Raw genomic sequence first — 26,833 nt, 5'->3', positions numbered from 1 at the left:
ATAGTTAAACTAACTAAACTGGAATGTGTCTTTTGCTCCCCCAGGCCCTTCAGTCACTGGTTCCACCACAAAAGAGACACTGTTTCCTTCCTGAAGATATGCATAAAAATCTCTGGTCTTCTTTATAGAAATAAAAATATATATTGTAGCACCACATAATAAAGAAAAGGTTTAACTTTCTTGAAGAAATATTTTCCATCTATCTTCTCCAGCTAGAATTTCCTCAAAAATATGTTCCCTCTGTCTCAGTTTACTTGGGCATCCTATAGATTCCTGACAAATTTGAACTTTAATCAAAGGTGGCATCTTTTCTCAGGTTTTTTCTCTATGCCCTTTGAATTTGCCTTTTAAAATGTCTAAAATTTTCTATCCTCAGAATAGAAGGACTCAGAAAGATTGAAATATCTTGTGGTATATGTTTATCTGACAAAAATTCATGAGCCTTCATGGAAATGAGGATTCTAAGTCTTCATTCTGTCCAAAGGGTTACTTATTGGGAAATTTTTGATTCTGTTATCTGACAATTATATTCACAACAGTAATATTTTTGGAATGTGAGATCACTTCAATTTCTATTTGTCCAAGATAGAGTTTGCAAATTTGAAATGATCCTTGAAACAAATAGTTAGTCCTTAAATATCTTCTGGACAAAACTAGGCTTTAGGTTTAGCTTCTAGTACACCACAGAAACGCCATACTGGAAGGGATACAAGAGCAATAACCAAAGTTGCCACACTGAATCACCATATTGCTATGAAACTACCAATACCTCCACCTTAGTGACAAACTTTGTTTGTTGGTTTGCTTATTTATTTATTTAATTTGGAAGGTGCGCAGCTCCATAGCAATTCTGAGCAGTATATAGGTAATAAATCAAAAGAAAAAAAAACATATCAAGAAATAAAAGAAGATAGATGATCAGAAACCCCATACCAAAAAAGCCAAATGTCCAATAACCAGCCAAAGGGACTCAACCCCTATACTAGCTCAGGGCCTGAAAACACAGCCAGGTTTTGAACAATTTACAGTACAAAAGGTCAGAAAGGTGAAAGCAATACAGATCTCCAGGAGCACATGAATATAAGGAGGGCTCTTAAATTTTATAACATGGCAGCAGTGGTATTATTCAGCCGGTTCAGACCGCACAAACTGGTAGTGGCGACTTGCGGGTGCCACCCCTCGCCTTGCCGCTATCCCGTCTTATTTAGGCACGTTTTCTAAGCCGCACACATGCGTGCAAGCTCACATTTTAAGTGTACGGCGAACTGGTGGCAAAATTATGTGAAATCCACCTCTGCATGGCACTGCCCAATAGAGAATCTGACCATGTCTCCTTGAGTTGATAAGACCCGGCAGGTGGAAATATATGGAGAAATATAATGAGGCCCTATGCCATGCACAGCATTTTAGGTGATAACCAGCATTTGGAACTGCACTCAGAACCCAAATGGCAACCAGTGCAGCTGGAAAAGCAGTGGGAAAACATGCGCATCCCACAACACACCCATCATTGCCTTTGCTGCAATGTTAAAGTTCAAGACCAATTGTAGCTTGCTAATGATTTTCAAGAGCAACCCCGCTTAGAGCACATTTTCATAACCCAACTGAGAGGTAACCAAAACATGAGTGATTCTGAGAAGATCTTCCAAATCCAGGAACTTGTGCAAAGGCCCTCATGGCCACAACTGTCGTTTGTTCAAATATGAGCTGTGATTCCAAGAAGACCCTTGACTGTACACCAGCCTCGCATAGGAAAGTACAACCCCCATAAACACTAAACTAAAGATAGAAGGATAGAAGCAGAGGAGGTGAAACAAAGAAAACAATTTTTGATGCAGGTTTTGCATTTACCTATTGGAAGCTCTAGGACGGTAAACTTAGTAGTAACTAGACATACCAAATGCTTTTTTCAGTAAAAAACAGATTTCTATCTTTTTACTTCCTTACTTCAGCTGCATCATGGATCTACCCATCAGGTTGACTTGTTCTGTATTAATATTAATCAAATACAGCATTATTTGACAGAGCTGTTGTGAGTCAGAAAGTTAAGGTCTCCACTTTTTTCCAACTATCGCATCCAAATTATAATTCAATTATAAAAGATGACAGTGGATAAGTATCGTTTCAAAGCATATTGATATTTTGCTAAAGCAGCTATGCAAAAGATTTTGCACAACTTCAACATGTAACATTGAGTTGGCCATTCTGTCTACTGTCTGACTTTTTTTTTTTTTGTTCTTTGAAAAGGAACAGTACAAGCTTGTTTTATTCTTTTGCACTACATAAAAAGCATATTTTAAAAAGAATGGTTGTTTTTTTGAGTTGTGTGCCGACATCAGGTACTTCACTGAGAAAACAGAAAGTAAATGAGATTCTATCTAGATTAGTGTTCTTAATGGCGTGTGAAGGCAAGTAAACAAGTAATTCCATTTCAATAAGGCATTCGTCTGCAATGCAGCAGCAAAGAGAAAACAACGAGATATTCAATTTGATTTGATAGGTGCTTTTATAGATTCAGAGGCCATGGTGCCTTAATCTTCAAAAGCCAAGAATGCAGGCAGGTGTGTTTTTATATTTCTTTACTGAGTAATTGTATGAATTTTTCAAAGAAGTCACCCTCTTCTCAGGCAAATACAGTGAAGATATTCTTCAAGTCCTACTGATTCAGTTTTTAATAGAGAATATCTATGAAGCTCATATTATTCACAAATTAAATATTATTTCTGCTTTCCTTCTCAAAGAAACCAATGATTCTCTCACTATTCAGATTAGAAATTTTTATTCAACTTTTATGATGAAATAGATACTTCCAACTGAGCTGGTTTGGTCTATTGATTAATAGTTGATTATTGATTAATAATTCTGGACCAGAAGCACATAAACGTGATTTCTAGTCCTACTTTAGGCATGGAAGTCAACTGTGCCAATTGCTCCTCTTAGTCTTAGGAAGAAGGCAAATGCAAATCATTTCTAAAAAATATTGCCTAAAAATCTACAGGGACATGTCCATGTTCTTGCCAGTGTCATGCCTGCCATGCCTATCTCAAAAACAAACCTACACAACTCAAGACAGAATATGTATTGGTGCAGAGTAAGTTGCACGGCATATTTACCAGGATAAATATTTTTAATGAATTGTGGGGATCATCTCAAATTAGCTGATAAGAATGGAAAAAAGAAGGAATGGCCTCAAAATGGAAAAGACTGTAGACTTTTCAGGTGAAAGAGGATGCCTTGAAAATGAGCTACTTGGAAGGAACTGCTTTATAATTAAATGTAATCATTTTCATAATGTCTAAGCTTGGTTTCTTTCTTCCTTACTCTTTTCTTAATTTTGTCAGCCCTATTTGGTCCTCCCTCCTTTCTTCGTTGCTGTTTCTAGTAAAAAGAGGAAAAGCGTGTGGATATTTATGTCCACATACTTGTGTTTTTTTGTAGGAAGAGTAGTTGAGCAAGACAGAAACTAACAGTATATAGATGGTATATAGCAGTGATGGCGCGCGCGCACCCTCATCGGAACCGCAATCAGGAAGAGAGGCTTCCAGGGGGCACGCACGTGCCAGATAAGGTAATTCCAGTTCCCGGGACGCACATGTGGGTGGCCAGCAAGTCTTCCAGTTACTGCCGTGCATGCGCACGTGCCGATCATCTGGCCGATGTGCATGGTCATGCCAGAAAACGGAAAACCAGCTCTTCCAGTTTCCAAGCACTGCTGCACGCACAAAGGCTAGTTCATTGCATGCGCATGTAATGCATGCCAGAAACCCAGAAGAGGAACAGGCGATACTGCACATCCGGCACGCATGCCATAGGTTCGCCATCACGGGTATATAGACGAATGTGTTAGCATGTTGCATGTATTTCCAAGTTAATGGGATGTAGACAATAGTCTAAAGTCTAGCAAGTTTGCTGGAGCCTAGCATGAACAGCACAAGCATGCTTGGAATAAAACTGGGCTTTGCTAGATTAAGGTTTTATTTTGTACTGGTGTTTCACCACAATAAAGATGAAGTGTTCTCTGGATGCAGCTATGTTGGAAACTGGAGGTGGTCCAGAAATCAAAAGCAACATTTTTGTAGGTTGCTTGCAACCAACCATACACTAGTGCTACAAAACCAGTACTGCTTGCCAATTTGTTTATATGCTCAGTTCTGAATGAAGATAATTTCTCTGTATCTCAACAATGGCAGAGGCATAATCAATAAGGATACAGAAAAGATCTTCTCAGCATCTTTATATAGCCTGTAGAATTAGTAGATGTATTTTCTGTCATCAAATACCAGGATGCAAGGAAGATAAGAATGTCAATCAATACAGTCCGTTATTGTTAGTATTGGCAAAGTTTTCTGTGATATATAGTAGGCAGTTCATTTTGCATCTGGAGACCATGCTTTTATTAACCAATTTTTCTTTCAGAAACTTGCTATGATGCTATCTGTTTTTTCACCTTTGTAAAAGAGTGCTTGTAAAAAGTTTATAGGGGTGAAAATAATTCACCCATTTTTTTTCCAACTGAAGAACATAAAATTGTACTGTTAAATTTTAATGCTCCAATCTTGCAGAACTCTATAGGTTATTAAAAAAAGGGGGGAAGGGAGAGAGCTGTATGTAGCTCACTGGCTATAGATTGCACAAAATTAAAAACTTAGCTATTCCTTCACTTCTCCAATTATGGTTGATATGAAGTGATGATCTTAATTTACAGAAGAAAAGTTTCAGGTATGTTAACAGTGGTCTAAGCTGCCTGTTAATTATACATGTCCCATATTTATAATAAAACTGTATGGCTCAATGTTTCTCAATCTTAGAAACTTCTAAGATGGATGGACTGCAACTCCTGGCCAGCACTGGAATAGATAATATATGTATATTTACCTTAATTCCAGGTAAGCCAGGAAGTCCAGGAAGTCCAGGTTCACCCTGCAATTATATCACATTGTAATAGAATATTACATTATTTTAATAACAGGAAAATATTGCACAAATCAAACTATATATACAGTATTTTGAAGTTACTTCTTATTTTATATTTGCTACTTAAACACCTTTCCATTTAATATAGTTGGAAAAGACAGTGTCATTTTTCATATAATGCACTTCTGAGAAATCGAGTTCAAATACATATCGTGTTTCCCTGAAAATAAGACTCTGTCTTATATTTTTTTTGAACCCTGATGCTTGGCCTTATTTTCGGGAAGGTCTTATTATTTTGGGGCATGTGGAGAAAGACTGGGCTATTCTTGCCGTCTTACCTGATTTCCCGCTCTGTCTCCCTAACCCTAACCAGAGGAAATGGCAGAGACCAGCTGTGCATGTGTTTAAATAGTTTTGGGAAGGGTTTATTTTTGGGGAGGGCTTATTTTCGGGGGGGTTATTTTAGCACATGCGCTCAAAAGCCCGATTGGGCTTATTATCAGGAAATGTCTTATTTTCGGGGAAACGGGGTATAGGAACCAAAATTATTTATTTGAACACATTACCTTTTGCCCTGGTCTACCCGATTGTCCAGGTTCTCCCTAAAACAAAGAAACAAATTATAAAGCAGAAAATTAAAATTAAAGCATCAACTTCAAGGTAAGAAAGAAAGTACAGAAAATTTAATTTTGGCGTACATGTGAAAAAGTTATTCACATTACCTTAATTCCAGCAGCAGAAGATCCAGGATCACCCTGGATAATAATAATAATAGTAATTAATGGAGGCAGAGGTTTACTTCAAGTACCAAAAAAAAAAAAAAACCCTAATGAAGAAGAAAAGCATGTATTGGCTGATTACATAAAGGGCAGCTAAGAACAATCACTGATTGATATTAAAAACTGGAACTTACTGGATGTGAAAGAAACAAAGCATGAATATTGAACTAATGGAACAAAAACCAGAACAGAATGCTGGCAAGGAAAAGTATTACATGGTCAATTTCTATAAAAGATTGAGGGAAAATGGATAAAGATAAAACCTGGCAATGACTTATACTGGAAACTGAAGGCTTGATTTTGGCTGCTCAAGAGCAAGCTAATGCAATCAAGGCCAGAGTTGAAAAAATCATCCAATGATCCAAAGTTCAAATTGTGCAAAGCAGAAGGAGCAGTAGATCATATACCCAACTTGTGCAAAAAACATTGCACAAACTGATTATGAACAGCAACATAACACAGTCACCCAAATAACATCTGTAAAAATTAAGATGTGCCAATAATAAAAAAAATCGATGGGAACATACTATATAGTTGAAACAGTAATAAAAAATAAGCAGGTTAAAATATTGTGGGATTTCCAAATAAAAATACAAACTGAAAAAGTCTTGGCCTATAAGACACCAAGAAAACACTTTAAATTGGTTTATTATTTTATAAATGTTTGTGGGTATGAAATCAAGGAGGAATAGGAGCAATGTATGCTTACTTTAACTGTTTCTAATTGAGGAAGAACAACTTGTTGAATCATCTACCATTTACAAAGCTTTACCAGCTCACATGGTGGAATATGTCCTATGTGAGAATTGGCAATGTATTCCTACTAAGTTTCACCTTTGAATCTCCTGTGTATTTGGTTAAAACCGAGTATTTCAAGTGTGGGAAGGAAAGCTCTATAAATGCAGGCCAAAGATATATGAAGTCCAACTAGAATTCATGAGTAATATGTGGTGTCTGTCCACATATATGTCTTCTGAAACAGAAGAAGTAAACCAGGAAAGCCAAAGGAGAAAATTCTGGACTCAGCAGTTACACAAAACAGGCTTCAGCCATCCTATATGATTTAAGGGATTTTCCCCCCTCAATTTTTTATACTGTTGACTGAAGGAGAAAGGAAAAAGAAATGTGGTAAACGTCTTGTGTTCAAACTGTTTTGAGCTCATAATGTCTCATTTCAGTTTGAAACTGTTGCCTGAAGCTCAGAGCTAATTTTACAAGAAATATTTAAATATAATAACAAGAAATACCAAGAAATCTGGGGAGGAGATTCCACAAGCCAGGAGATGTCATGGTAATTACTGACATTTTGCAGAAGAAATATTAAAAAAATAAAAGCCTCTCACAGTAGGAATCGGTCTTTGTGTAATAAAGAGTGAAAATAAAGCTCTAAAAAAAAGTACTAATAAATTGTCCATTTTCAGCAACATTATAATGAATACTCAGATTTATATGGGTGACATCAGTCTAATTAGATATCACAAACAATATGATGATACCAAGGTTATAGTTACTAAAAACAAAACCAAATGATTCCTATTGATAAAACAAATGTTCTTGACTACGCCTTGCAAACACTACAAAAATAAACATTTATGAATATATATATTGGAACTACAAATTATAATTTTGAATATATTACAGTTTATTAAATTTTACCATTAAAATTATAATTAAATTATTAAAAATTTATATGTATTGTTTTTAACCTAAATTTAAATGTACTCAGTGACTTCCTGTATGAATTGTACCTTTTCTCCAGGGTGACCTTTGGGACCACTTTCTCCAGCATCACCCTAAATATCAGAATAAGTTCTTTTACATTTTTTTCATTTACCAGTTGCTTCCTATTAAAAACATCCTAAATTTATTTCTATTGAGAGTTTTGAAGAAAGCTATAAAACTAGGCCAAGGAAATGAGCCAAAAGAGTGAGAGTAATGGAAGAAAGAAATGATATATTAGAAAAACCGAACAATATTTCAGTCTAAGTCTGTCTTGGCTGTAGCCTGGCTTCCTGTCGCATCAAACTTGATTGTTGCTTAATATATTTTTTTTACAATAATATTCATTGAAATTTAAAATTACAAAGATAAAAAACCAATGCAAACCAAGACTAATATAAATAAGAAAAAAATAGAAAGTGAAAAAGGGGAAAGAATGGGAAGGGAAAGGAGGAATGAATGAATGTTCTCTAATATTCCAAGAAAAATTCTTTTTATCCCATATCTCATCTTTTTTTCTATTGACAAATAATAAAACATAGTCTTTTATCAGAAAAAAAATCTGATAAATTTTTTCAACATTATTTTTCTTTACAGAATTTCATAAATTCCCAAGAATGTAGAAGCTGAGCTGGAAACTTTAGGTCTCAATAACATCAGCTAGACCATTACAATTAAATGCTTAATTGTGCAAAGTTCAAGCTCCTTTTTTTTGTTGTCTTTTCTTCCCAAATTGCATGCCTTGTTTCAATTCTTCTACTTCTACAACCTTTCAAAATGAAAAATCTAATTTTCTATAGTTTTTTACAGCACCTTATGAATATATAACATTGATCTGGGTACTGATTTTCTAAGTTCTTGCATAAAATGAAATGTAAAAAAAGTTGCTGAACACTTCACAATTCAATTTTGAAATTATTTGTTCGTATGAATAAATAAGTATATACATTACCTTTTCTCCCCGTTGTCCAGGATCACCCTAATTGAAAGAGAAGACAGAAATAATGCATTTATTGTTCTCAAAGGACATTCATGGAGATCTATCAGATCTTTTATCTATGACAATTGCACCTATTTAATAAATGTAAATGTAAGAATAAAAATAGTAATTTTGATATTGATTCAATAGAAATAAGTGTCTTATATTTGGGTTACATTATTGTAATATATTTTTATGCAAGATATACTTTTTAATTGGTTAGAGAAATTTTTATTCATGTCCAACTTACTTAGTATTTTAAAAATTACAAAGCAAAGAGGACTTCTTGTGACTACATAGAACAGGGGTCCCTAACCCCCAGGCTGTAGTCTGTTCATGAAAGATCATGTATAAAAATAGAATGTGAAAAATAACTAGCCAGAATTTTATCTACTAACCTTAAGCCCAGAGACTCCTCTTTCTCCCATTACACCAGGTTCTCCCTGAAATAATGACATAAAAAAATAAATTGAATTGAACTGGATCAGCAAATTTCATGCGTAAGTGATCAGTTCTAAAGTATTATAAGCTTTGCAATAAAAACAGAAATGAAAATTTATGTTTCATTTATAATTCTCTTTTATTATTTTCAAAGAATGGTTGATTAATATAAAGAATTAAACTAGTATGTAGGATAATTGCTATTTTTTATAAAGTTCTGTAATTAATTATTTTATTAATATTTGCTTCATCTCTATCATGAACTACCTGGAAAGAGGGTAAAGGTATTTCTAATAGCACTAAATATACAAATCTCAACAAATCGTTTTACATTAAGAGTAGAGTGGATGTAAGCATGGATAATAATTGCATTAAGCAAGATTTTTTTTTAAAAAAAAAAAGCTTACTTTAATATGGTTTATTAAATGCCATAGTCTTGAATGTATCTGAGCTGATATCTCAGAAATAACCCATTTTAAAGTACAAAACCCACAGCTGGAAAATATCTTTATTAGGATTATTAAAATTCCATACAACAGCATGTAAATTGTTTACTCTTCTGAGATATTTTTGATATACCCAAGTAAAGCAGCCTTCCCCAAATCGGGTATTTTCCAGATACTTGAAACTCAACTTTGTCATATTCTCACAAAGGATAAGGATTCAGAGTATGATGAACTAGTTTAGCCTGACTGAAGCAAACCCTCAATATGATTTCCCCTATGAAAATGTAGTCCTGTCATCATCTCAGATTTAACTGAGTTTTGAGCTTCCTGTGTGGAGCTTTCCAAGGTTCTGAAAATACTTTATTTTGCCAAAGCATAGACCTTTTTAAAACTTTTTTTTAAACTTGAAGCCTTCATATTGGGCAGGACAGGATTTTTTCAAGCCTGTAAATCTGACTGAAGGTGCTGATATCTGAAAACTACACTTCTGTAAAACAGACATTGTGAATTCTTGTGGCAGTTCTTTTGTCACAAAACAACTTCAAAGTTAATTATAGATATCATAAAGAACAACAGGAGAACTTATCCCATACGACTTAGTGGAAGATACTTCTCTTACCAGAATTGATGACAATCCTGCTGTGTTACAAAATCTATTGGCTCAGAGTCAAAAGAATCATCCAAAGGCTAAGAGGCAAAGCTTCTTATATGCTTTTATCAGTCTTGTGAAAAATACTGTGTAATAGGCATATGTGATGGAACATGCTTGGAGAAAGAAGCTAAGCAAGAATGGGCCTAATAACTAATTTTGTGATAGAACTACTATCACCCCATCCCATTCCCAGAAAATAAATAAACTATAGATCTTGAAAACATCAACGAAAAAAGCATTGGCAACCCACTTCTGTACTGTTGCCATAAATAACAAATACAGTACAGGGGATATGTCCGTAGCTTTCAAACTCAATTTGAAGCACATTTTCCCTTCTTCACTTGATAAAACAGGATTTTACCATGTTTCCAAATAGAGTTGGAAGATATTTCTTAGTTCAATTTTCTAGGAAGGGTTTCTTGATGTAAAAAGGAAAATTTATAGAATTCCACTAATTTATGCCAATTTATTTGTAAATTGTATTACAATTTAAAAAAAGAAATCAGACATCTCCTAGGTTCTGTGACCAAGGCAGGGATAATGAAAAGTGTTCTTTTAGATATATTCCTAACATTCTGAGCTAGAGCTGAATGAGAACTTTTCAATATACTTTTCCTCTTTCTTATTACCTCCCTGATACCTTAAATTATTTTTTCTATGGCTTTTCTATTCATCTGCCATGCCAGGTTAAGTAAGTAATACATATTTTAGCAATGTTTTGAATGCTCACAAAACCTGCCTGGGAACTTTCTGTACAAACTAAAAACAGTGATGTTTACTACCTTTGGATCTGAAAGTTCAATTACCAAATTTATGAAGAACCTGCTTTATGTGAATACTCATTTAAAAGAAAAAAAAAGTGAAGATTCCTTCTAGGGAAGGAGAAAAAGATCATGTCTAGTGCAAAAAAAAAAAAAAAAAAACCACCACAAAAAAACATATTCTTTACTAAAAATTAAGAAATAAACAATGAAAAGTATTAGCAGATCTAAAAAATACAATCCTATAAATCTAAGTCAAAAGAATGGAAATAGCCATGGTTTTTATTTACTTATTTTATTTATTAGACTTATTTGTCACCCATCTCACCTCAAGGTGACTCTGGGTGCCTTACAAATGATAAAAGCCAATGAAGCAATAAAAAAAATATATAACTACAATTATATTTTCAATTAAAACAATGGAAGGAGGGAACAAAATGTATGTAGTGGGAGGTGGGGAGCTACCTACTCCATTAGTTACATCCAAAGTACCACATCCTCTTTGGGGCCCTAGGGTAGTTGTTTTCAAGGCCTTATGGAAGATCAGAAGGGAGCGAATCTCACCTGGGGGAGGGGTTTCCAAAGGGTAGGAGCCATAGCAAAAAAGGCTCTTCTCCTGGACCAAAACAGCTGAAATTCTTTGGCCAATGAAGTCCGCAGCATGCCCATTGGGCTGGCATATGTGGGGCAGGCCAATTCCACTGGGGTGAGACCCAATCCCATTTATTAATTTAATATAAGAGAATATCACACAGCAAGCTTCTATTCAATATGTTGGAGGTAGGTTTAGTTAATTGTGATGTCTAAATGACTAACATGACTAAACATTTCCTAGCTGTGACTTTTTTTCTGTCTTTCATTTCAATGTAACTTAATAGGATTCAGTTCCATGACTGTAGGGCAAAACAAGACTGCAGCAATTCTTTTCCTGGGCAATTGTCAAATGGATGTGAGCATAATATGAACACAATAACTATGATTATAGATGGAACCCAGTAGCAACTATATCTTTCATATGCATGAATTTATTTATGACTAATTGATACACCTGCTTATCTTTCTCTCACAAAAGTTTTATGAGATAATCAAGACAACGAGAAAAAGGCTGGTCCAACTTCATTTGAATAAAGCATATTAATCTAGCGTGCTACATTAATCAGCATAATGATTTATTGTGAAGTGCATCAATTTTAGAATTTGCCTTGCCAATGTGCATCATTTTAATAGTAAGTCAAAATTTATGTTATCTACAGAACAAGTTACGGTTGGATCATACTTAAATGTATCTATGAAATGTAAAACAAGGCAAATATTTTTTTTATATTAGGCAATATAATTTTTGTTTTCATATCTATATCTTTTTCTGTACTAAAATATTTTAATCTGCATACTCTGAAACATTCAGTTAACTGACATAAAGGCATCTTTTCAATCATGTTATAAATTCAGTAACCACTGTTGATTACAGATCAATTTGTTAAACTTCGTAAGAATGCTCTAGAATCTTGAAAAATACTGAGATTTTTAATTTAATCTTCCAAGTGCGATTTCTGTGTATTCTAGTCTATGGTGAATATACATGGAAAGGTTTAGAAATACAGAACCAAGTATTCCTGAGCTTTGTTCTGTTTTGGTTTACAGAATCTTATTTTGAAAGAACTACTGCTTCTTCGGAAGGCCTTAGCTCTAATGTGAGAGAGCACAGCAGAAGCATCCATAATGCACAATGGAACTAAACTTATTGCAGCTTCATCTGGCATTACATCTTGCATAATAACCTCACATATGTCATGAAACTGGCAGAACTTTAACTTTCCTTCCTATCTGAAAGATTAAATAATGAAATAACAGCAAAGTGCTGTCCTTAGAAAGGCAGAGCTGCCGCGAAACACAGAAGTCTAACATTTGAAAAGAGCACCTGCATGAATGCATTACTATTTCTTTTTATCAGTATAAGCTTTCCCTTAGTTTAACTAATGTGGCAATGAAATAGCTTACTTGGCAAAACAAAACAAAACCCAAGCCAAAGCAAAACAAAACAAACCCCAAAGGATTTTAATATATGCTCCTATGCCTCTGAACATCTAATTAATATTAAAACACAATCTCATAAGGAAAATAGATTTGAATTGAGAAAGCTTAAAGTTTCATATTATCTATAGCAATCCAGTTATACGTCACAGAAAGCAGAATTAACACTGAAAAATGCCCATAAATCATTGAATCATTGATGCTCTCCGAGCTTAGCTATTTGCTTGCAGCTATTTCATAACCCAACTAGATAACATTATCAGTGCTGATGAGTGTGGGGCTCCCCCACACTATACAGTAGCTTGTCTTGCCAATGTTGATTGGGCTGTGGTTTTCTTCATGGCAGTTCCTTGATTGGGGTATTATTTTCTGTTTGATTGTTTGCCTAATGTTAATCTCTTCACGTGGGTTTTGGCTGCTGGCAGGGATGTGTTATAGTCTTTTTGTTTCCTCCTTAGTCTTTTGTTATCTCTTTTGAATGGTTTGTAAATATGGTATATTTCTATGTATCTGTTGATGGTTAATTTGTCTGAATACTAAGATTCCAGAAATTCTCTAGCATTTTTGGATTGGTTTTTTTCTCTAGCATTTTTGGATTTGGAGTTTGCCAGTTGAAAGTATGGTTGAGTCTGTCTAGATCAGAATGCATCCCTTCCAGCAGCCAATGCCCAGAATAAACAAAGAAAATAATAGATACTTTATCTGCAAGTATTCATTAAGGGAGACATGCATCATGACATTGTGTTACAATATTGCAAAGCAAGTATGCAAAATAGTACTTAAATCATGGTATCATAATGCGCATTTCATTATTTTGGCATCATTCATCATAGTTAAGAACAGTTGAATAAATTCTTATTTCTGAAACATGCCTCTTAGGCAATATGTCCAACATCAGAACACAGCTTTCTAGAAACACCCATAGTTGATTTATTATAGGGCTAAATCAGTGAAAAGTCTTTGCATGGCAAGAAAGTAGAAGGAACAAAATTTAGGTTGCTTTATGTATTTTAATGTAAACTGATGAATATTTTAAAAAAGAAAAAGTAGTATCTATGAAGGCAACAGTTTGTGCATTCATTATATAAATTCTACTGTGCCAAATGTTTTTCTTCATGCTAAATTAATCTTTAATAATGCAGTTTTATGAGGCCCATGATTCAAAAATCATTTTATCTAAGATGCAAGTTATTAAAATACCAACCTGATCAGCCAAGAATGTCACACCAGTTGCTGTAAATTCTAATACACATTTTAAGGGATTTATTTAACTATTGTTCTTGGGGATAGATTGTTCTTGTGGAAGTTATAATGACTTAATTTTATTATGGAAATTTAAAGAAACATAAAATTGCTAGAAATATTGGAGGGACATTTTTTTTCTAGTCATTTATAGTGTTGGATTGAAATATTTATCTTGGTTTAGTTAAAGGTTTAACGCAAGTTGCCAGTCAAAGAGCTGTGAGACAACAAAATTTAATGTAAACTGCCAGGTTAAAGAATTGGCACTGAGCCTATATCACTTATTTTCTTGATAAAGGAGAATTACCAAGCACCAAGGACCCCTCACTTATTTTCTCATGGAGCTATATTTTAAATGATCTCTAGTTTTGCTTTCTGCCAAATGCATTGATTTCTACTCTCCTCTCATGGCCATCCCCACAGGAGGGATTTAATTTTCTTCATCTTTCTTACTTTGCTCTCTAACCTTACAGTCATCAATAAACCTTTAAACCACAGAGCAACACTGTGTTTTCTAATTAATTAATTTCATTTGATTTTATACACATGGAATCAGAGGTGGAAATCAGCCGGTTCAGACTGGTTCGGGCAAACCGGTAGCTCTGACGATCAGCTGACCCAGCCCACCTACCCCCATCCTATCCTGTCCTTTATTTCCTGCTTTCTAGGTCATCTCAATTGCGCGGCACAGCTGTTTTCCCCCTCTCTTGCTCTTCTACTTACCGTTGCTGACTTGGAAGGTAAGCAGCTGAGCTTCTAAATGCTCCATTTTCAGCGTGAAGCATTCCACCACTGCATGGAACATTGTGTTGGATTGCAGTCATTCTAATTGTACATTGTTTATTGTCTCTCGTGCCATAGTGTTTTTACAATTTGTATAAACTTTTCTGGCCAAGACAAACTACCTGACCTTCCTTTTTGCTTTTATGTTAGAGAAAATATCTTAATTTCATGGATTTGCAAAAAATAACATTTTAAAATAGCAATCCTATCCTGGGAGTAAGAACCATTGAATTCAGTTAGAGTAATTTCTGAATAGATTAGGATTACATCTAAAACAATAATAATTTACCTGTTGTCCATCTGTTCCTGGGATACCAGGTGCACCAAATGAGCCCTGAATAGAATCATATATCTGAATTTAGCAAAATTATCAAACAGATCATGCAGTTCTTCACTGTAGATATTTATCTTTTGTAAATTGTGGGACTTGATTCATACATTCAGCTTTCAATGGCATTGTTCTTCAAATTAAATATAAAGAATTATTCTTTTTTTATTATTGTTGTGTATTCTGTTTCAGAATTATGAAGCAAAGTTTGTGTGCTAAAAATGAATTCAATATTTAAAAGTTTCTCAAGGTTTTAGAATATATTCCATATTTTATTCTTAAAAGATTACCTAAATGCCCCTAATTTTGAATATAGTTATCATCTACATGTTATCAATATACTCCTTGCCTTTTTTTAATAAAATACTGAACTCAAACACATATGCCCATTTTAAACAATAATATGAAAGCAAGCTTATTTGATCCCTCCCTGATACTTATTGAAAGGTTTTGAGGATTAATCTTAAACAAAAAAAACCCACCTATGAAAGAATATTGAAAATTTGGGTCAAATTACCTCAATTTACAATCACAATGACTTACAACCATAATTCCTGGCTTAATTACAATGGCAATTGAACAGCTATAGAGTGTGCAGTCCAAAAGTGGACATTACTGCATAATTTTTATTAAGAATTTTTATTATAATTTTTATATGATTACAATTAATATATTAAAATTATACAACATTTTATTATAAATAGAATCTAATACAAACTAAACTTAAAGAAAGAAAAGAGAATAAAAAGAAACAAACCACATTGATTACATTATGCTATTGTGATAGTAGTTTATGACTTTATTTTGTATCTTTTTAAAAAGAAAATACCACTTTCCAGTTATAAACAGAAGTTTTGCACATTTTATAAGTAACAATTATTTTAGTTTCCTTTCATTCCTTCTTTATGAAATGTTTATGAAATGTCAATATAACATTTTATTTTAAAGAAACAGTGCTCAAAACAATTTGTCTTGAGTTGAGGATAGAGAGACAGGGGGTTAAGTTGTCAGGCAGCTGCCTCAGAAAATTCATTTGAAATGTTTTTTTTTTATTCCTGCCATATTTGGTACTGGTGCAATGCTACAGTCCATAAATTGTGAATTCACTCTTTCGTTGTCAATCCTGATGAATGTAAATAATATTGAAAACATTCACAGGAAGTCAGTTCTCTGGTTACGATAGAAATCAAATTATACTGGCTAGCAATCAAAAATCCATATTTCAACAACACCTAGAATCTTTTTTTTCTTACATCATATGGCAGCAATCTATTCAAAGGCCAAATGAAATTCAAGCTGCATTTCCCACTATGTTTAGAGTTTGGTTTCATTATTTTACCAGTCATCAGAACATTATAACTCTTTAACTGGTAAATTTAGCAAACAGACTGAAAAGAAACATTGCCCTCATCTCTATAACTAAGCTGTGTTGGTGAGGAGTTGAGATTTTTCTTCTTCCTTTAGGTCAGGGGTGTCAAACTCAAGGCCTGGGAGCCAGATCTGGCCCTGGAGTGCTTAGAGCTGGCCCGTGGGGCCGCCTGGAAAGAGTGAAGAACCGGCTTGTGGTGCGTCTGCCAGCAAAAATGGAGCTCGGGAGGGCTGCCCTGTTTTCGCTGGCAGAGGGTTGCAAGAAGCCATCGCAGGCAAAAACAGAGCTCGGGAGCCTGTTTTCACCAGCAGAGCGCTCGGGCCACCACAGGTGCCCACGACATGAGTGACATTTAGCTGGCCATGCCCACACTGGCCACGCCCACCCCAGCCTCCCAAGGTCAAACATAACCCTGATGTGGCCCTCAATGAAATTGAGTTTTACACCCCTGTTTTAGGTGGTGTATTTTGAGAAAATAGAGCTTACAGACTAAACAGCTGCTATAGTATGTGGGTACCGTAGTGAAAGCCAGGTAGATTGTACCTTGGCACTAGACAGAAAAATATCTTTCTTATCTTTCTGCTGTCTTTAGAAGAGCACTTGACGGCCGTGACCGGGAGGATTTTTCATCAGGTTCGCCTGATTCGCCAGTTGCGTCCCTTTCTGGATCGGGACTCGTTACGCACGGTCACTCATGCCCTCGTCACCTCCCGCCTGGACTATTGTAATGCTCTCTACATGGGGCTCCCCTTGAGGAGCACCCGGAGGCTCCAACTGGCGCAGAGTGCAGCCGCGCGGGTGGTAATGGGAGCGACATGGCGCTCCCATGTGACACCTCTCCTGCGCGAGCTGCACTGGCTCCCGGTGGTCTTCCGGGTGCGCTTCAAGGTTTTGGTTACCACCTTTAAAGCGCTCCATGGCTTAGGACCTGGTTATCTACGGGACCGCCTACTACCACCAATAGCCTCCCACCGGCCAGTACGCTCTCATAGAGAGGGACTCCTCCGGGTGCCGTCAGCCAAACAATGTCGGCTGGCGACCCCTAGGGGGAGAGCCTTCTCTGTGGGGGCACCTACCATCTGGAATGGGCTCCCCCCAGAGATTCGGAGGATCCCGGATCTGCGCACCTTCCGCCGCGCTGTGAAGACCTTTTTATTCCATCAGGCGGGCTTGGCCTAATCTCTTCCCTTTTTAAATATGTAAATTTTAATCTGTTTTTAAATTATTGGGGTGTTTTAATTTGTCTGGGCCAAAATGATTTAATTTGATTTTATCTGGTTTTTTAAATTTTTTGTATCTATGTTATTTTATTGTTTGGCTGTTCACCGCCCTGAGTCCTTCGGGAGTAGGGCGGTATACAAATCAAATAAAACATAAAACATAAACATTATCACTGTGTATACTATACCTTTTGTCCTGGAGGCCCCTGAGGTCCCTAAAAGGGAGAACAATGGAATTAACATAATAATGTAGACAGTTTAAGTTTAAATAACTAATTAAAAGCATGCCCCATTGTGCAACTGTTTATCTTGAGTCAAAGTCAATTGACATTTTGTACATTAGGGAAAACATTCTGTAAAAATACAATAGGTATTTTTCTCTTCCTGAATATTAATTATGACTTTTTACCCCCTTTGGTTATCTTCTATATTATACCCATTCTTTGTGTTACTGTGTAGAGAATCATTGTTCAAACAAAAATCAATTTATAAACTTGATTCAACCATTAAAGTGAATAGTTAAAGTGAGGAGGAAAATTTTACCCCTTGATAATCAAATGATAATGGAGGTGATAGAGGTGAAGAAAACGGAACTTTTGTCAATTAAATACAGAATTAGGACACTGTTGACCTTAGTATTGTGTGTAGAATTGAAGGCGTATAGAAGGAAACTTTGCAGTGTTAAGCACTGCTACCAACTATTCCCATCCTCTAGCTGTGAAAAACTGCACATCAGGATGTTGTGATTGCTCTTCTAGCTAAGGAGCCAGATTAAAAATGTGTTAAATAAATAAATAAATAAATAAATAAATAAATAAATAAATAAATAAATAATGCATTGTGATGTATGAGTTTGGAATACAGTTGGCTTTCCAAAAATAACCTTTACTCTTATTACAATATTATAACATAATAGTGACATATTTTTCTTTCTTTCTGTTCCCAGAGGGAAATGAATCATATACACTAAAAAAAAGTCTTTCTTCAGCAAAAAGGCTGCCTGCAGCAGTTGCGACTGGATATGCCAACTGTAATTAAAACCACCCTCAGAATGCATTTCACCGTTTATTCATACTGACATGTATTCCTTGCCCTGTGAACTTGAAGCTCAGTGGGTTGAGTCAAACACTAGCTATATTCTAGAAGCTCTCTAGATGGCCATAAAAGAGGTTTGGTACTTCAAGTCATGAAGACTTTGCATTTTATTTATTTATGGTCTATGTATAACTTTCTCTCCTGCCTATTTTTCTATACACTCTTAGAGAGAACAAAGGAATGCAATTTATTAATATATGTGCAAACTGACTTAACTGATAGCTGAATAATGCTAGTTTTAGCAAGCATGCTGCATGGACGTCTTGCAGCTTTTGTGGAAGGAACATTTTAAAAGAACGTATGTTAGCATTTTACATCATTTGTTCTTGCATTTCTTGCAATACTGCACATCTTGCAGTATTTTATAATAGTTCTAACAATTTAACATGCTGTTAAGAAATGGTATCCAATGTTACACGAATAGGGACAGTTGTTCTCTGTTTTATAAGTAAGTGCTCTGAGTCTCCTGAAGGAATCGGATTCAGCACTGTGAGAAGTGAGATCTTAAACTTGTTGGATAATCAAACAAAACTCTTTATTATCAAATTTCAAGTGCCTGTTATTTAAACATCCCTTAATAAACATATGACTGAAAATTCTGCTTTTATGTTGGAAATCAGCAGTTTTTCTCCATTTTTATCAAGTAGCAGAAGAGATACCCCTTTCATAGAAAAAGGTTAAAAACAATAAAACAGAAGCAGTTCTTGTATGCCTTCCACAATTTAACATCCTCTTGATACATGTAGGAGATGAGTAGGCTGAGCCCAAGGGCGGGATCAAATGTGTTATCAGTTTGGAATAGCTACATTCCCATAAGAAATCCAAGTCTCCCCCCGCCCCCCCCCATGCATTCCATTGCCCTTATTTAGAGCCAATTTGGCTTGATTGTTAGTAGATCAGATTCTGGTATATAGGTTGCATGTAATAAACTTTTAGCGCTTTGTACTCAACTCCTATGCCTGGTTCTTGTGCCTAACAACATGCTAGGCAACAACTCCAATTCCAGGATTCCAGACAGCAGATGAATTCTGGGAGTTGTATTCTAAAATTTCTGGAGGACCCTGATTATAAATGTTTTTTGTATTGTATCATTAGATTAGTGAGGATGGATATTTGTTATTATTATTACTGTTATTAACAGATTTTTCCATATTTATGTTATTTCATGTTATTGTATGCCATTGTGAAACTACATGATTTGAGAGCAAATATATTTAATGAACAGTGATCATAGTAATAAGAATATAACTTCTGCCAAACAGAAAAATGAAAATACAAACATACTTACCAACAAACCTTGTTCACCTGGTTTTCCAGGTTCTCCCTTAAACACAAAATAATGATATATACAATTAAAAAGAAGACAAATAGACAAAAATGTTACGCAGCATAGGTCCATTAATGGCTATTAACTGTGAGGGCCATGTGGTGCTTTCATGGATCTTACATGGCAGAAGTGGGCAGTTACTGCACTCATGCCTTCTTTGTATATGTCCTAAACATATACCCAAAGATATTATAGAACATTGGAGTAAATTAATAATCTAATCCAGGATGTACTGAACATCAACTTCATCTTCATTATATAGGAAAAAATGATAATTCACATGACTTTTGGAATATCAGTTATTATATCTTACTTGAATTTCCTAGAAATTCAAGTGCACCTAGAAATGACACAAATTTTTGATGTTGCAGATTTTATTGAAAAGGGCACAACTATCCTAGTCCTGGGCGTGGGAGAACAACCAGGTCTTTATGGCTCTTTGGAATGGCGCCGTTCCAGGGTACTGATAGATGAGATTGTTTAATCAAATTTTTATACTGTTTAATTGGATTTTGCTATGTTCTAATTGCATCCACATTTTTAATGAGGTGTTAAATAATAAAGTAAAATCATCCTGATTGTCTGGCTTCTGTTTTGCTAAATAGCCAATTTTTCATTCAAATGGAAAATTCTAGAACTAGACATCCTATAATTCACCTTACTTTATTTTTATCTTAATTTATTTTATCTTGTCATATTCTATTTTATTTTATCTTATTTTATTTCATTTTGTCTTATCAAATTCTATCTTATTTTATTGTGGTTGACATCCATTATTTCTTGATATGGTCTACTAATCATAAAATTACTTATACTATAAAATTATAATAAAAATATGGTAGGAATGGTTTCCTAGAAGTTCTTTCTCCTAACATAATTCTAGTTAAGTTCATGTATTCCCTTAGAATATTATTCTTACAAAACAGGAGAACAGAATACTATTTCCTAGAAATAATATATTTGGTCCAGAATGCGGCCACGCAGGGGATTATGGGAGCGAGATGGCGCTCCCATGTGACACCTCTCCTGCGCGAGCTGCATTGGCTTCCGGTGGTCTTCCGGGTGCGCTTCAATGTGTTGATGACCACCTTTAAAGCGCTCCATGGTTTAGGGCCTGGATATTTACGAGACTGCCTGCTGCCACCAATTGCCTCCCACCGGCCAGTACGCTCACACAGAGAGGGCCTCCTCAGGGTGCCGTCGGCCAGACAATGTTGGCTGGTGACCCCGAGGGGGACAGCCTTCTCTGTAGTGGCACCTGCCCTCTGGAACGACCTACTCCCACAGATAGGCACGATACCGGACCTCCGGACTTTTCATCAAGCCCTTAAAACTCACTTATTTTATCTAGCCGGGATGGCCTGATCCCATCCTTTGGTTTTAATTTGAAATTAATTTTAACTGGGTTGTTTTAAATTGTTGGACTGACATTATTTAATATCTTTTAAACTGTTTTAATTTTTGTATGCTGTGTTTTTGAGCATATGTTTTTGAACAACAAGACCCTGTTGTTCCGCCAGGCCGGGCTATCAACATAACAATTTTAAATTGGGTTTTAAAATTCTGGGGTTTTAAAATTCAGCTGAATTTATTTAATAATTTTAAACTATTTTAACTGATGTTGTTTTGTGTTTTTAATAGGCTGTACACCGCCCTGAGTCCCTCGGGAGAAGGGCAGTATAGAAATAAAATTATTATTATTATTATTATTATTATTATTATTATTATTATTATTATTATTATTATTATTATTATTATTATTATTATTATTATTATTACTTTGGCTGTCCACCGCCCTGAGTCCTGCTGGAGAAGGGCAGTATAAAAATCAAATAAATAAATAAATAAATAAATAAATAAATAAATAAATAAATAAATAAATATTTACTTTAACACTAATTTCCTGCACTGCTACCTAGTAAAAGATATTAAAATTCTCAATGTAATTTTTCACAGAAAAAACATTTCCAGATATATCTTAAATATATGAATTTAATATGGAAATTAATTATTATAAATTATATCAATATAATATAAATTTATGAGGTTGCTTCTGGCATACAAGGTTCTGACAATTTTAATTAACTATTACAATCTGTAGAAAATATAACCAGAATAGGTTTTTTTTAGTTATTTTTCTATGTATGTATGCATCCATAAAGCAACTTATTCATTAACAAAAGAATCCGTTAACTGTGATAAAAAAAATAGGGAAAAAAAAGTAACGATGTTAATATAATAACCTGCCATTATTTAATATATTTTTCTATTATTGTATCACTGTGCTATAATATTTTTTGCTGGATAAAAAAATAATAATATCAAAATTCAATTTCTTCCTTTTTCAACAAAAGGTTATTAACACAAAGGGGTTTGTAAAAAAAAAAGTCTTCATCATCTCTACTAAGTCCAATACTTGCTTTTCAGATAGATATTCAGAAATAAAATAAGTCAGTTAATCCCCTGTCTATCTACAACTCTGATGTTAATGTATGATGCATATGCTGTGTAATATCTATGATGACTGACTCACCGGCACCCCAGGCACTCCTCGTGGGCCATCTTTGCCAGTATCTCCAGGAGGGCCTCTTGGTCCTGGGGGCCCAGGGGGTCCAGGAGGTCCAGCTTGCCCTTGATCACCCTGAACACCCACCAATAAGACCAATGTTAATATATTCAAACAATCCAGTATAACAACAACAAAAAAAAAGAATGTTCAAAAAGTCATGCATACAAAAAAAGGTCAAAATACAATAATTGACTGACAAGTCAGTCTACGCGCATAACTAACTTCTCATATTTATCACATACTGGACAACCTGTGACATGCTGAGTCATCATTTCAAGGATATTACCTTACCTAAACAGAGAAACAGAGGGATCATCAGTCGATGCAGGAGTAGGGATGATTTTTGATTTTCTGTTGGCTTCTCCGTTGACTTTCCTTGTAGGAAGCTGGCAAGGAGCATTGAACCCTCTCTTCTCCCTCCCTCCCTCCCTCCCTTCCTTTCTTCCAGCTCCCTCCCTTCCTCCCATATTTTTTTAATAGCAAAAAACTGGTTACTTCTCAGAGAAGACAAGGAATTGGATTTAGGCCTGCAATTCCTAAACAATTTATTGGCATTAATCACTTTATGCATAATCACTTTATGCTGATGGCTACTCTTTTTTAGGCAAGAACATGGCTTCAGTTATCCTTTTTAAAATTTCTGTTGGATTATGACTGTCTGTTCTTTGTGGCCTCTGAAGCGATTTTACAAACTGCATCAGTCATCTTGATTGGAAAGTGACAAAATGCACACACATAATAAGGCAATGCCCTGTTAAACCATAAGTAAGCACCCTTTTAACATGCAAGTAATAACCCAACAGAGAATGTTCATGAAAAAATATTCTCCATTTGTACATGACACAAACTAGAATGATCTTGTGAAAGTTCTGCATTTGAAGAATACACGAGAAGATTATTTCAGATTTACTGCTCCCTAATTTGACACATACTATACATTTCTGCAGGGGGAAAAACATTTCTTTGGATGTTGTATTAAAGGTTGAGCAATTAGATGGGGGCTTTTATGATAGGTTACAAAATTAGTGCATGAGATTCAGCAAGTGAGCACTGATTGACATCTAAGGGGCTAGTGAAATACAGTGGGGCAAAAAAGTATTTAGTCAGCCACCAATTGTGCAAGTTCTCCCACTTAAAAAGATGAGAAAGGCCTGTAATTGTCATCATAGGTAGACCTCAACTATGAGAGACAAAATGAGAAAACAAATCCAGACAATCACATTGTCTGATTTGGAAAGAATTTATTTGCAAATTATGGTGGAAAATAAGTATTTGGTCAATATCAAAAGCTCATCTCAATACTTTGTTATATATCCTTTGCTGGCAATGACAGAGGTCAAACGTTTTCTGTAAGTCTTCACAAGGTTGGCACACACTGTTGCTGGTATGTTGGCCCATTCCTCCATGTAGATCTCCTCTAGAGCAGTGATGTTTTGGGGCTGTCGCTGGGCAACACGGACTTTCAACTCCCTCCAAAGGTTTTCTATGGGGTTGAGATCTGGAGACTGGCTAGGCCACTCCAGGACCTTGAAATGCTTCTTACGAAGCCACTCCTTCATTGCCCGGGCAGTGTGTTTGGGATTGTTGTCATGCTGAAAGACCCAGCCACGTTTCATCTTCAATGCCCTTGCTGATGGAAGAAGGTTTGCACTCAAAATCTCATGATACATGGCCCCATTCATCCTGGTCCCTTTGCAGAGAAACAGCCCCAAAGCATGATGTTGCCACCCCCATGCTTCACAGTAGGTATGCTGTTCTTTGGATGCAACTCAGCATTCTCTCTCCTCCAAACACGACGAGTTATGTTTCTACCAAACAGTTCTACTTTGGTTTCATCTGACCATATGACATTCTCCCAATTCTCTTCTGGATCATCCAAATGCTCTCTAGCAAACTTCAGATGGGCCCGGACATGTACTGGCTTAAGCAGGGGGACACGTCTGGCACTGCAGGATCTGAGTCCCTGGCAGCGTAGTGTGTTACTGATGGTAGCCTTTGTTACATTGATCCCAGCTCTCTGCAGGTCATTCACTAGGTCCCCCCGTGTGGTTCTGGGATTTTTGCTCATCCTTCTTGTGATCATTTTGACCCCACGGGGTGAGATCTTGCGTGGAGCCCCAGATCGAGGGAGATTATCAGTGGTCTTGTATGTCTTCCATTTTCTAATTATTGCTCCCACAGTTGATTTCTTCACACCAAGCTGTTTGCCTATTGCAGATTCAGTCTTCCCAGCCTGGTGCAGGTCTACAATTTTGTTTCTGGTGTCCTTCGACAGCTCTTTGGTCTTCACCATAGTGGAGTTTGGAGTGTGACTGTTTGAGGTTGTGGACAGGTGTATTTTATACTGATAACAAGTTCAAACAGGTGCCATTAATACAGGTAATGAGTGGAGGACAGAGGAGCCTCTTAAAGAAGAAGTTACAGGTCTGTGAGAGCCAGAAATCTTGCTTGTTTGTAGGTGACCAAATACTTATTTTCCACCATAATTTGCAAATAAATTCTTTCCAAATCAGACAATGTGATTGTCTGGATTTGTCTTCTCATTTTGTCTCTCATAGTTGAGGTCTACTATGATGACAATTACAGGCCTCTCTCATCTTTTTAAGGGGGAGAACTTGCACAATTGGTGGCTGACTTGCACAATTGATGGCTGACTTGCACAATTGGTGGCAAATACTTTTTTGCCCCACTGTATGACTTTTTGCTGAAATATGAACAACTTTTTTTCAAGCTTTAAATCAAACAGTTAAATATTTATTTAATTTATTTTTTAAGCAGCCTTTTCATAAATACAATTAAGAACAACAACTTGATGTATATAAGTCTATCCACTTCACAATGTGTCATGTTGAGTAATTAACTGTTAAATTAACAATTACTCTTCCTTCAACAATATTGTTTTATTCAATCACAAGACAATTGATAAAATTAATTAGCACTATACAGTGAAACCCCATGAGTTTTATTTGGTTGCTGTTGTTGTTTTTAAAAAAACCAAACCTCCATTTCATTAATAGTAATACAGTTCCAAAAAAAGCTTCATCAATACTTATAACCCAGCAATCAGCTGCAAGCGAGAGAATGGAAAAAGTTCAGAGAGAGATGAAGCACTACCTTAATGAGGCGGCGTTTAATGAGCTGCTGATCAGCTGAAAGAAACCCATGATTGATTTTAGGAAACACCATCTGATCAGGCAGGGGAGGTCAAAGGTTGAAGTGCAGAGATGAAAGAGTTGAAGAACAGACATCAGAAGGCACCAAAGAAGAAATAGAAAGATATACATTAGACTTGTCATAGCAAATATAACTTCCAACTGGTGCTTCTGCCTTTGGAAGAATCTATGCTTTGTTTTAGAATTATTGCAAAGATGCACAAGGTGGGAGGCAGAGCCTCCATGGTTTTGTCCTGTTATGAGATAAGTGGTAACACAAACTTGCTCTCAAAACACCTAATTGGACTTCAATTTTAAAATATTTCTTCAGCATCCAGAAGATCAAAAGGGAATGTTTTTATTTCACATCATGAGCAAAGATTCCAAGAGACAAAGCACTAGTTCAGACTCAGTCAGACTTTCCAAATAGCATAGGATGCCAGGAGCAACAGGACCTTTAAATACTGGAGGCATAAGAATTGCCTTCTGGTCCCCAGGTAGCTAAAATGATAATTAATGTTTAAAGAATGCAAGGGCGTGTCACTGTAACACCACCAAGAAATGGTGGTGAATATGATTAGTAGGGTTTTATACGTTTTTAAAAATCGTTTTGGTTCCTTTATAAGTAGAGTGTTTCTGTTTTGACCATTAAAATTATTTACATATAAGTTTGGGTTTTATCAATGCAGCTCTGACTGATCCCTCTGCAATGCAACAACATTGAAGAAATAAGGGATCATAAGGGATGATCAGGTGGGCTAAGCAGCTTCTGAAAACAAATTCATTATCCGTGACATCTTTATGCTGATATGGAAAGACTGGCTGGCTGATGCGTAGTGGCCACAAACCTTGACGGTGAGGATCTGATTACTGTGAAGGGCGGCAACTGTGGGGAAGCCTGGCAGACCCTAGGAACATACACACACACAGTACCAAAATAACACGACACAAAACGTCACACACAGAATGGCAATTTAACAACAGACACAAAATTAGGTTTATGATCAGATTTGTTATAGATGGTGG

General features: G+C 35.7%; 1 protein-coding gene across 1 annotated transcript in view; it reads right to left on the bottom strand.

Moving 5' to 3' along the window:
- COL25A1 (collagen type XXV alpha 1 chain) overlaps nt 1–26,833 on the bottom strand; it is a 293,688-nt gene that overhangs the window by 46,661 nt on the left and 220,194 nt on the right. The window contains exons 8-18 of the mRNA XM_070949158.1: nt 25,770–25,841; nt 22,620–22,727; nt 20,048–20,083; nt 17,853–17,879; nt 15,037–15,081; nt 8,790–8,834; nt 8,365–8,391; nt 7,442–7,486; nt 5,637–5,669; nt 5,481–5,516; nt 4,876–4,920 (exon numbers count right to left, since the gene is read on the bottom strand). Of these exons, the coding sequence (XP_070805259.1) occupies nt 4,876–4,920; nt 5,481–5,516; nt 5,637–5,669; nt 7,442–7,486; nt 8,365–8,391; nt 8,790–8,834; nt 15,037–15,081; nt 17,853–17,879; nt 20,048–20,083; nt 22,620–22,727; nt 25,770–25,841 (519 nt within the window). The remainder of the gene's footprint in view (nt 1–4,875; nt 4,921–5,480; nt 5,517–5,636; nt 5,670–7,441; nt 7,487–8,364; nt 8,392–8,789; nt 8,835–15,036; nt 15,082–17,852; nt 17,880–20,047; nt 20,084–22,619; nt 22,728–25,769; nt 25,842–26,833) is intronic.

This window comes from Pituophis catenifer, unplaced genomic scaffold (assembly GCF_029215685.1).
Source record: "Pituophis catenifer annectens isolate HBS135680 unplaced genomic scaffold, rPitCat1.0.hap2 SCAF_8, whole genome shotgun sequence".
NCBI lineage: Eukaryota > Metazoa > Chordata > Lepidosauria > Squamata > Colubridae > Pituophis > Pituophis catenifer.
Note: the sequence above shows the minus strand (reverse complement) of the source record. Positions and strands in the feature narration are given on the sequence as shown.